This window comes from Tupaia chinensis, unplaced genomic scaffold, assembly GCF_000334495.1.
Source record: "Tupaia chinensis unplaced genomic scaffold, TupChi_1.0 Scaffold000318_1, whole genome shotgun sequence".
In the NCBI taxonomy this organism is placed as follows: Eukaryota; Metazoa; Chordata; class Mammalia; order Scandentia; family Tupaiidae; genus Tupaia; species Tupaia belangeri.
This window is the reverse complement of record NW_006159811.1, coordinates 1,608,008-1,620,508: the sequence shown is the minus strand read 5'-3', so window position 1 is coordinate 1,620,508 and position 12,501 is coordinate 1,608,008. Positions and strand designations below refer to the sequence as shown.

The following is a 12,501-nucleotide window of genomic DNA, read 5'->3' as shown; positions in this document are numbered from 1 at the left end:
GTTAAGTGCTCTTTGGAGTAAATTACTTTTGGATTAATCTAACCTGACTTTCAGCCAGAATTCTCCACCAGTAGCATGAAAAATAAAAATCTTGACTTATGGTATGGATTTGCTTCATTTAGCCTATATTGAGGATACATGTTTGCAAGCCAATTGGAAAACAATAAATGCTCTGTATCTAATTTTATCAAAATCTATGGTTGAATTTCATTTAAGTGGTGTTTATAATTGACACATTTTTCAAGTACTGCTTTTGCCACAGTTGTATGTCAGAGTATATTATTGTCACTTATACAACAACAGCCTAAGCTGACATCAACACACATCCCATATGGTCAGTCCCTTGCTCAGTGGTTAAGGGAATCGTATTCTACATGGCTAACCACAGTTCAAATCCTACCCCAGTGGTTTGAAAAACAAGCCAGGTGCCTGCATCTGTGTGCCCCAAATCCTCGACAGGATGGAGAAATGGAAGAGAAGAGATTTTGCCATGACTATGCCCCACTGGGGAGTGCATTCTCCTTCTCTGTGTGTGTGCCTCTCCGGCAAGTGTAAACACCCTCTGGCTATAAAAAAAGAAATACACATTCCATAGATAAGGGGACAGGTCATTAAAGGACAGTGGCTGTCACATTTCTACAAAATACAATTAAATATATCCAGAAATAAACTGGTTCCCATATTCCACTAAAACAGCATATGAAATGTTTTCAAAATGAATCAGCATCTATTGAACATTTATGCATTGCTCAGCACTGGGGAGGATTCAGAAAAGGGTAAGGCACATTCAGAGATAGTTAAAACAGAGGGATAACACAGGATATGAGAGTCAAGGGGTACGTCTGTAATAACAATAGTTATATACATAAAATTTGTCAGATACTACATTCCAGATACTATGCTCAGTATTATATTGGAATTATCTAATCCTTATAATAACTCAATAAGATAACTATTATCATCATTTCAGTTTTAAAGAAAAAAAATTAGATACAAAGAGGTAATTTGCTTAATTAAGGTTACACAGGTAATGAGTAAGGGAGTCAGGACTGGCAGCCAGGGGGGTTGTTTCCCCCAGCCTGTGTGCTCTGAGCCTCTTGGCTGTATTTGCAGAAGGATTCATGGACAGCTGGCTCTTTGCCATGTCCCAGAAGATTAGGTAGGGTTCAGTTGGAAGAGCAGAAAGAATGGGTAGAGGTTATATTAGATTACTGGCAAGTGTATGAACAGAAGCATAGGGACAAGGACTTGTATTTGACATGTGAGGATCCCTGAAGAAAATCAATGGCAAGGAGTAAAGCTGGGGCGGCATTGTGAGACACTTAACAGGACACATTAGAAACAACCTAGGCAGAATGCAGTGAAGCAAGCCTTCACAAATAGAAAGTCATATGGACTTGTATATGAAAGTGATGAAGAAAAGGCACTGTGGTATACTTGCAGCACACTCCAGAACAGTGGGAAGAAGTAAGAATGGCAGGAAGAAAATCAACTAGTGGCTTATTGTGAAATCTTCTATTGGTCATAGCAGGTACTCAATAAATATTTGTCGGACCACTGAATGAAGAGTAGTACAGATACGAAGAAAGGTATAAATCCAAGAATCTGTGTGAATCACTGACGGGTTGTCCGTGGAAGGAAAAGAAGGGAATGAAAGCTAAGAAGGCACTAAGTGCTGGTCTAGGTGAAAGGAGACAGGTGGTGCTTTTGATTGACAAAAGAGGTTAGAGAGAAGTAAGTGTCCTGTGGGAGCAGTGAGGGCAAAGAGGACTCCATTTTAGTTTAAAAATGTGGAAGGGTCAAAGGAGCTCAGGGTTCTCTTACAATATCATCAGTATTTGAAGGAAGAAGCCAAGATTACATTTAAGACTGTGCAAGGGTGGAAAAGACAGTTCTTTCTCACCACAAATTCAGATAAATAAAAGCTGTCATCTTATTTACAGACCACCTCAATAAGTAACTCCAAGTAGGTAGAACTCTCCCAATGTCAATGTCACTACTGGACCTACTATACTTTATCAAAGATGTGTAAGGAAAGACATAACATTCAAGAACAACATTACAAGTCTAAAAGAACTAAGCAAAAAGAGATGCACCAAAGAGTTGAGCTCCTCTCCCTGCTCAGTATGACATGCTGCCAGCACTGGCCATTTGACAGATGTGAAATACCAGCCTTTCCTTATCAAAACACAAAAACGAAAAAAATCATGTAGCAGTTTCTCAGCAAGAAGCCATAAGACAGATGTAATCATAATGGAACCAAATATTCCTATAAATGAAATGCATGCAATTAGGACCACATGCAGAGTTTAAAAGGAGCCAACACAAAAGGTAAGTAGGATTGCCCCGGCGTATACAATGACTCAGATGTGGTAGAGTAATCCAATTGGCCCTCAAACAAACTGAATGGTGAATTTCCAAGATGAACTCAGTATCCACTAGCTTGAAATTCAAAGACCCTCATAAAAAGCCCAGTTGTGACAAAGGGAGATATTATTCTCAAAGTAAACTTCTCTCATGATCATCTACCAACATCCAATCATGGAAGCTAGAGCCATACTTGTCCAAGTTATATGCTTTCAAAACAGCTGGATCATATGGCTTATTCTCTACATGCTTGAAGCCAAACAGAATGGCCAAGTGGATAAGATATACATGATTCGTTGAAATAGACAAAGGAACTCAGCTATTCATTGTAATGAACAAAAGATATTTAACAGGCAAGTTGTGGGGCGGGGGCAGAGAAACTGCTTGAAAGTATAACTACCTTAAAGAGAGAAGGAATTAAAATATGAAACTGGGAAGATCCACAAAATATAGCTCTGGGATTCAATCCAACCAGTGGAGTGACATTTGTTGTTAGTGGATGCTAACAGAAAAAGTAAGTTGAAATTCAGGCAAATTCTTTAAAATTTTTTAAAGTTATAAAATATGCTCAGGTATCATGCCAAGCCTTTTATCCAAACACTCTCCAATTCAGAGGCAAAATATTGATCCAAGTTGTTTGGTAAGTTAGTTGTCTAAAACCCTCAAAACAGTCCCTCCCAGATAATATATTGCATGGTAAGTGGTTTTCCAAGATAGGTCACAAGAATTTCCTAAAGTATAAAGAAATAATAGAGAAATATAATACTGGGATAATGGGGTAATACAAATTGTTTTGTAAAAATACCATCTTACTATCCTATATAGCAGTAAATTTCAAATTGTGGGTTACAACCCATGAATCAATTTAGTGAGTCTTTATCAGTTATTTTTTGAATGGAATAAAAGAAATTGAATGGAAAGGGGAAAATAGAATTGTCTTAAGGAAAAGAGCTATTCTGGACATTTCATTTCAGTGTTTCAGCTATATGCATTTAGGATTGCCATGTAAAATATACTTGCAACTGTGAGTCACAGTTTGAGTGTCTCTTAGATGGCTTCCATGGAGGTACCTAGTACAAAGACAGCATGCAATAATATTTGTTGAATGAATAAATGACTGAATTGATAACACACTCCATAGGGTGCTAATACCTTTCAATCACAGCCATGATACTTGGAATGGGAAACTTGCTCACTCCAGAATTTCCATACTAGTGAGGCATTGAGGACAATAGCTGGTCCATCTGAAATTCCCTACAGGTAGCTCTCCAGCTTGGAACAGGATTTCTGGCAGAGAAGGTGTTATAAAAAAGAAGAAGAAGGAGGGGGAGGAGGAGGAGGAGGAGGAGGGGGAGGAGGATGGGGACAACCTCCCTAAAATGAGTTATCCATTTGTAAAGTGTAGATGAACTCTAGGAGGTGGGTTACAGAACTCTAGAAGAAAAAAGGCAAAATAGGCTTGCCAGATTTAGCAAATAAAAATAGAGGGTACCTTGCTAGATCTGAATTTCGGATAAACAACAAATAACATTAAGGGCAAAGAAAACCATGAACCTTCAGGGATGGAAGATCGATGCAATTCATCAGCTATTTATTTAATGCAAAACTATGTACAAAATAGCATGATAGTTGCTGAAGAAGGAAAAAATACAAGGTTCCTGGCACTGAAAAGGTCAGAATACATGCAGTAATTCCAACGATTAAGCATACTGAGCTCTAGTCTATGTGTTTTATTGGCACTAATCCATTTAACCCTCACCACTCTGCATTAAGCATCACTATGAAGGGTCTTTGAAAAGTTCACAGAAAATGTGTATTATGAAAAATTATCCATGGATTTCAAATAGTTTTCCACCAAAATAAACTTGTACTATCAGGTATAACATGTGTGAAAAGGACCTAGTTTAGGCACTAAGAGGGGTAAGTCATCAGTCTGAAAAGAGTCCCTATCATGGCAACATGAATTCTGCTAAAATGAAGCAAAAACAAATATCAAATTTATGGTGAAGCTCAGGTAGAAGAATGAGGAAATGACATATAATTTACAAAAAATTTATGGGGATAATGCCCCCAAAATCAGCAGTTTACAAATGGACTACTCATTTCAATAAAGGATGAGATGGAGGCCAACAGGTGGCATGCTGCCATGCTTTTTGAGGCACTGGACTCCCACATGGCCAACCACAGTTTAAGTTCCTGACCCAGCAGCTTGAAAATCACCCCAGGGGCATGTGTGTGTGCATGCGCAAAATCCAAAGGGGAGAATGTAGAGAAGGGATTGCAGTATGGCCATACTCCCAGGGGGTGATTTCTCACTTTCCCTCTCTAGGTCTCTCTCTAGTAAGTGTGTGCACCCTATGGCAAAAACCTTACGAAAAAGAAAGACAAAAGAAAGATGATATTGACAATAACACCCACAGTGGCAGACCATCCACGTCAATTTGCAAGGAAAACATTAATCTTATTTTTGCCCTAATAGAAAAGAACTGACAAATCACATCAAAAACAATAGCCAATGCCACAGACCTCTCCATTGATTCAGCTCACACAACAATTCTGACTGAAAATTTGAAGTCGAATGAACTTTCTGCTTGATGGATGCTAAAAGTGTTGCATCCAGGTCAGCTGCAGACAAGAGCAGAGCTTTTGATAGAAACTTTAAGAAAGAGGGATCAAGATCCTGAAGCATGTCTTCAAATAATTTAACAAGGGCTAACTCATGCCTTTACTGGTATGTTCCTGAAGACAAAGCATAGTCAAAGCAATGACTTCCAAGATGTGGAAGTGGTCCAGTCAAAGCAAAAGCCGGCCTATCAAGAGCAGAGGTCATGGCAACAGTTTTGTGGGATGCTCAAGGCATTTTGATTGTGGACTTTCTGGAGAGCCAAATACTGATAACACCCACTTATAATGAAAGTGTTTTGAGAAAGTTAGCTGAAACTTAGAAGAAAAAATGCCCAGGAAAGCTTCACCAGGGTCTTTCTCCACCATGACAATGCTCCTACTCATTCCTCTAATCAGACAATGTAATTCAGCAGAAGTTTCAATGGGAAATCATTAGGCATCCACTTTACAGTCCTGATTTGGCTCCTTCTGACTTCTTTTTGTTTCCTAATCAAAAAAAAAAAAAAAATCCATAAAGCTTTCCACTGTAGCTATCATGCAAGGCCACAGCTACAGGAGCTTGGAATCTACAAAGGCCAAGGCCTTGTTTCCCAGCCCGCCTTGGAGAGAACCCAGACCCAAAAAGACTAGATGGCAGACTCAGTGAAGGGTGTTGAGAACAGGAGCAGCATCCTGCCATGAGGTTTTGGAAACTGGATGCTGGAGCGCAGATTGAGAACTGGCAGTGGCAGCAGCTCAGCCCAGGAGAAGATTATGTCCCCCAAGAGCTGGTCAAGTCCCAGTGACTAGTGGCTGCCATTGATTTGTATTCCAAAAACTTAAATGGCTTCAGCTGTTGGTACATAACCATGCTGGCTTGTTATCAGAGGCTCCATTCTTCTCAACACAGCCAAGAGATGTACTTTTTTCCTAGGAATGGTAAACTTGTTATTCAATTCCTGAGTTTAAAATCTTGAGCATTGTCCCTTGCCAGCTTGTATGATAGGAGCTTATATACTTATTAATACAATTACTTCTGTACGTTGGTAGCTAAATAGGGGTGAGTTATTTAAGCTGCAAGCTGTTTGTCCCTCCCTACTCCCCCAATAAAGTTTAATGCAGTAACCATGAACTATTACTGAATTTTTTTTAAATCCACAAGAGGGACCCATTTTTCATCAGTTAATAATGTAAAAAAAAAAGAAAAAACAAACAAAACAAAACAAAACAAAACAAAAAAAACACAGCACTGGTATGGGGTATGATTAAATTTCAAGACACTCAGCTCTTTAGAGATGAATGAAATGGTTGGTATCATCATTAATTTAAACTTGATGGAGTTTATGTTGAGACATAATGTTTATATTTTTAATTTTTATCTTTTAATTCAATTTTCCACAAACTTTCTGGGGTCTCTCGTCTTATGTCCACTGAAGATATAACTGAAGCATACAGAAGATGAACTTGTCCAAAATCTCATAGAAACACATACACACAGCTCATATCCAGAGGTCCTGTGGTAGAGGGTTGGATATTGTCCAGTGGGGGTAGGGGACAGATCTGGAGGTAAGTTTTGAATTGAACCTTAAAAAGGGGGGAATGTTAGGGGGAAAATATTTCAGGCAGAAGAACAGCTTGAAGGTGAGAGGATATGATCAAGAAATAGCAGTAAATAAAAGTTGCTGCAATACTAAAATATAGCAGAAGAAATGAAAGATTAGACAATTAAAAAATAGGTAGGCAGTGCCCATACTATGAAAAGGTTTGTATCCCCTGCTGAATCTGCATAATGTCTTCAGCTGTTGGTACATAACCATGCTGGCTTGTTATCAGAGGCTCCATTCTTCTCAACACAGCCAAGAGATGTACTTTTTTCCTAGGAATGGTAAACTTGTTATTCAATTCCTGAGTTTAAAATCTTGAGCATTGTCCCTTGCCAGCTTGTATGATAGGAGCTTATATACTTATTAATACAATTACTTCTGTACGTTGGTAGCTAAATAGGGGTGAGTTATTTAAGCTGCAAGCTGTTTGTCCCTCCCTACTCCCCCAATAAAGTTTAATGCAGTAACCATGAACTATTACTGAATTTTTTTTAAATCCACAAGAGGGACCCATTTTTCATCAGTTAATAATGTAAAAAAAAAAGAAAAAACAAACAAAACAAAACAAAACAAAACAAAAAAAACACAGCACTGGTATGGGGTATGATTAAATTTCAAGACACTCAGCTCTTTAGAGATGAATGAAATGGTTGGTATCATCATTAATTTAAACTTGATGGAGTTTATGTTGAGACATAATGTTTATATTTTTAATTTTTATCTTTTAATTCAATTTTCCACAAACTTTCTGGGGTCTCTCGTCTTATGTCCACTGAAGATATAACTGAAGCATACAGAAGATGAACTTGTCCAAAATCTCATAGAAACACATACACACAGCTCATATCCAGAGGTCCTGTGGTAGAGGGTTGGATATTGTCCAGTGGGGGTAGGGGACAGATCTGGAGGTAAGTTTTGAATTGAACCTTAAAAAGGGGGGAATGTTAGGGGGAAAATATTTCAGGCAGAAGAACAGCTTGAAGGTGAGAGGATATGATCAAGAAATAGCAGTAAATAAAAGTTGCTGCAATACTAAAATATAGCAGAAGAAATGAAAGATTAGACAATTAAAAAATAGGTAGGCAGTGCCCATACTATGAAAAGGTTTGTATCCCCTGCTGAATCTGCATATAATGGAAATATCTGGGGTAAGACACTAAGACGTACAGTGATTATACTGAACAGAAATCACAATAAAAATAAAATTTTTTAAATGGGGAGGTAAGTAAACAGACACTCTGTTGAGTTGGATTATTAGAAAAATGACTTTGGTAATAGTGTAAAATATAGAGTAAGACAAACATCAGAGACAGAAAACCAGTAGGTCAACGCAGATGGCTCTGTGATCCGGATCCTAGGATGCACCTCCTGTATCAGACACTTTGGTGAGTAACCTCGGACCAATCACTCTGAGCATTGGCTTCCTCATCTCTAAGCCAGGGATGACAATACTACTTACCTCGTAGCATTATTGGGGGGATAAAACAAGACAATACATGTTCAATACATAGAAGTTATCTATAAAAGGTCATGGCAGTTGAAATTGAATCTTTCCTTTAACAACTTCTCAGAGTTCGATCAGTCCTTTGATTGCGTGTCTCCAGGGATAAGGTAATCACACTCTTACCAGTGATAACATAGCAAGGGCATTTGAGAGAATGGGGGTTTATCTTTGCTTCTTCCAAAACTACTACATCTATCAAGGAAGCTGAAGTTGAAAATAAAAGACAAAACAAACCCCAAAATATGAAGTAACCATAGTTGGAGGAGGTGAGTGAACTCTGAGATAAAACAGACTCAGATTTGCACCCTCACTCTAGAAAACCTTACTAGATGTTAAGCAAATACTAAACCTTACTTTTTTTTTTAATCATGGCTGTTATTAACATGGTTATTAATACCTATATCATGAGACTATTGGGAAGATAGCTGGGATCATGCATATTAGGACATGCATGGTCCAGAGTTAAGTAATAGCTGATAGCTGTTATGTATAATACTACAGTCATAGTCAGGCAGCAATGCTGGCGGGAAAAGAACACAGAATGTGCAAACACAAAGGGCGGACTTTATATGTGATGATTCTAGAGACCACACCCACGAACAGCAGCATAGGATTGCACATCCTTTTTCTGTATAGCTAGATGTGGTCTGCCCAGCATATGGGGCTTCCCTAAAGACATTTCACTGTGTTAGGTGATATAGGATGATGAGGATTGAGAATGCAGGTTTGTGGACTAAGAGAGGAAAGACGTGAAAAACCAATAGTCTTCTCCTGCTATTTCTTGGCCCAGAACTCAGATCTCTTCACTGACAATCACTAAGGCATGATGCAAAGAAGACTGGGGCAGGAGGGGAAGACAGGTTCCTAGGATTTCAGACCTCACTGTGGAAGGAATGGGTGCAGGGCCAGACATCCATCCAGCCAAGCACACAAGGACCTGCTGGTTTAAAAGGTTGCCTCTGTCCACCTTTCTAGACTGCAGAATACAAAGCAAGTCCACTCTTTCTGTAGGCCTCTGCCTTGTGCACAAACATTCCAAACATCTAGTCCACTGCTCAGGGTACCTTCATGGCCCTGGGGTGAATATACTGTCCTTTGCTTTTTTCCTAGAATTTTAAAAACTGTCCTCAAGTACTTGGTTTGCAAACTTAAATATCACTAAGAAGTAAAATAAATGTAACGCGAAGATGATTGAGACACTCTGTTCCAATGCGTACCCTCTGTCCTTAGCTTCCATGGATGGTACAGCGGGGCACACACTGGGGCTGTTTTCAACCACAGTGACTATTTTGCTCCTGGATTTTCTGCAACCAAGCTTCCATTCCCTCTGTCAGACAAATGCAAACAAACAACAGGTCCTAGACTCAATACTAAGGCATCTCCTAGAGCCAACAAAAGGGACCTGTGTAGGAAGAAACATCCTTGGCCACATTATAATCAAAATGAAACCAAAGGCCATTCATTATGAAACACCCATCTCTTCTGATCTCCCTAAAACTAGAGGTAACCTCCAAAGTTAGAATTAGAGCGTCTGGTAGAAACGGAAAGCAGCCAGAAATGTTCTCAAGTGTCCTAGCACTTTCACTTTCAGAAAATGAATATTTAGAAAGGTTTAAGAATATCTTTCTTATACACTTCACTCCCTCCCAGACGTAGGGAGCTGGATGACTGCCTCGCGTTCATGAGCAAGAGGATGTTGAAGGGCTGACTGGAGGCACACCCTCTGCCTCAGTTCTTCATCCCTTTGGGCACTGATTTTCCCCAAAGGTAGGAAAGGGATGATCATTTAACTTCAACAATGCTGTTTAAAAGTGACACCTAGGCGGAGTGTTTCAGGTTGATCCAGCCAACACCGAATCAACCATTTATAGAAAGACAGCAGATGCTAGCAGCAGCTCCTGCCTCCTGATAGATGAAAAATAGCACAGAGCAAGACATGGGAAATTACCAAGGACTGGGGAAGTTCCTTTTCTCTCAAACTCTTCAAAGACAAAATAGCCTCTCCCTTCTCTCTTTCTCTCTCTCTCTCTCTCTCTCTCTCTCTCTCTCTCTCTCTGTGTGTGTGTGTGTGTGTGTATGTCTATGGCTAATTTCTGAGGCTGCCCTTCCCCAAATGAGAAGTAACCATTCCAAAATATCAAGGTGGGTGCCCACTGTGTCTCAGGTGGTAGGTCACCCACATCAGTGCTAGAGGCCATGTGGAGGACGGGCAGCTCAAACCTCAGGTTCACCTGAGGACATCAGCCGCGTATGCCCGTGATCCTGGCTGACCAGCAGGCTGGGGTGGGGTTGGGAGAAACACTGTGTGATGGGACCCCGTCCAGGATGCCTCTTGCTTCTCTCTCTCAAGAAATAAAATGGATAAACATATTTAAAAATCAGGTGGGGAATCTATAGGCTGGAGGATAATATAGGTAGGAGCATACAACCAAAAGGCAGTACATGGGTTTTGGTAATTAAAAAACAAAAATCCAAATACAAGTGATGATGGGGGGGGGAAAAAAAGCAACTTTAAAGGAGTTATGTCTGGTCTCCAGAATGACTCCTGAAGGTTGCCTAACACTTCACAAAGAAGCACAGGGGCAGTGATGTTGCCTGCCAGAGAAGACAGCTAATTGACCCTGCAACCCTGGAAAGCTTTGTTTTGGGGGCCCTTACTAGTTTTAAATTTCAGGCTACCAGCTGTCTAGGCACTTGTGCCTGTTGTCTCCCAATCCAGTTTTATTTTTCCAGGTCCTTCTCGTCATCTACTATTGGGATATCTTGCTTAAAGAACAGCTTATCACACAGCAGAGATTATGGTTGGCCAAACTGAGCTCCCAAACCAGAAGAGTGTGACCCCCATGACCTCAGAAAGTAGGGACACATACAGTTGCCAAAAATGAGAAGCCCACAGGCAGCCAGGGACAATATTAAGAGTTTGGAATTTGTAGGGACCAGCAGTTAGGGTAATGGCTATGTCACTGGACTCCCATGTAGTCGACCGCGGTTCAAGTCCTGGACCCGGTGGCTTAAACTCACACCGGGCGCGTGTGTGTGTCCGCCCAAGATCCCCAGGAGGAGAAAGGAAGAGAAGGGATTGCAGCGTGGTCATCCCCCCTGGGGGGTGATTTCTGGCTCTCTGTCTCTCTGACTCTGTCTCTCTGGCGAATGCACATGCCCTACAGCAAAAACCTCTCAAAAGAAAAGAAAAAAAGAGTTTGAAATCTGAAGAGGTGCCTTGCTGAAGGCCAAAGTCCTGCACCTAGTGGAGAGGAGACCAATGTCTGTTTTTCTCTAGCCAGTCAGAAAACCGCAGACAAGGAGAGTGGAACAGCTCCTGATGTAGTCCTGAGGCTGGGAGGGAAAGTTGTCAGGTCCCTGTGACTGACTGAGGAGTACAGAGCCAACATGACTGCAGCACCAGCTAACATGGCCATAGCCATGGCCCTCTGGTCCAGGCCCACCAGTCAGGAGGTCTGCAGAGGGAGGGCAGGACAGACAGACAAAGGACACTCTCTGTTCTGACTACAGAAATAGGGCTGGGAGGCACATGTTGCGAGCAGTTGTCCCTCCTGAGCGCCAGAATGTAGGTTTCATATAAAACAGTTGAGGCACCATTCCTCCAGGACAATCTGGCCAGCCTTCTCATGACTGAGTCCCTGCAAAGCTGCTTCCCGCTGCCGCAGCATTGCCACCCCAAGCAGGGGTGAGCAATTAGACCCACCTGCCTGCAGACCGCAAGGAGTTCACCTGACTGGGCACATCCCATGTTAACCCTCTGTGCCCCTAGGGAATCTCACTCACAGAACAGAAACCAGATCATCTCACTGGAGTTTGCAGTCTGTGAGGGAGAGGAGCAGATAGAAGAGACAAGAAGGTAGAAACCTTTCGACTGAAACATTTTTTTGTTGTTGTACGAAAAGGAAAAACAAAGTAGGCAGCAGAGACAAGCTGCAGGATACTACTCCTTTTCAGACACAGCTAGCATTATTTAGGTAAAGCCCAAATGGCAAAACTCGTCCAGATGGACAGAAAACGTGTTCACCTGTCAGCAAAGGGGGAAAAAAACAAACTAGAAAGATGCTCTGAGGTCCAGACAGGCAAGAATTCAGGCTCCGGGGCTTCGAGTCTCCTCCTCGCTATCCACTCCCTGCCCCGCCCCCAGACGTCCAGGTGCAAACCAGACACGTGAGATTGCATACTCGCCAACTCGTGAGGACTCCAGGCCCGGCCAGGGGTCGCCACCACCGCGGCGGGGACACACCCTCCACCTACCTCAAACATGGGAGAGGCGCCCTTGCTCGGCAACGTGCAGCCCAGGAGCTCGGCGAGAAACTTTGCCATATACGAGCAGTGAGGCTGGGTCTCTCCAGACGCGCCGCTTCTGCCTCCGGCTGCGCCAGACCCGGAGCTCCGAGGCTGTGCCCGAAGCTCACGGGC

General features: G+C 41.6%; 1 protein-coding gene across 1 annotated transcript in view; it reads right to left on the bottom strand.

Moving 5' to 3' along the window:
• RASGEF1B (RasGEF domain family member 1B) overlaps positions 1-12,495 on the bottom strand; it is a 607,920-nt gene extending 595,425 nt beyond the window's left edge. The window contains exon 1 of the mRNA XM_014588947.2: positions 12,337-12,495. Within this exon, the coding sequence (XP_014444433.2) occupies positions 12,337-12,405 (69 nt within the window). The 5' untranslated portion in view covers positions 12,406-12,495. The remainder of the gene's footprint in view (positions 1-12,336) is intronic.
• Between the last annotated feature and the right edge of the window lie 6 nt (positions 12,496-12,501).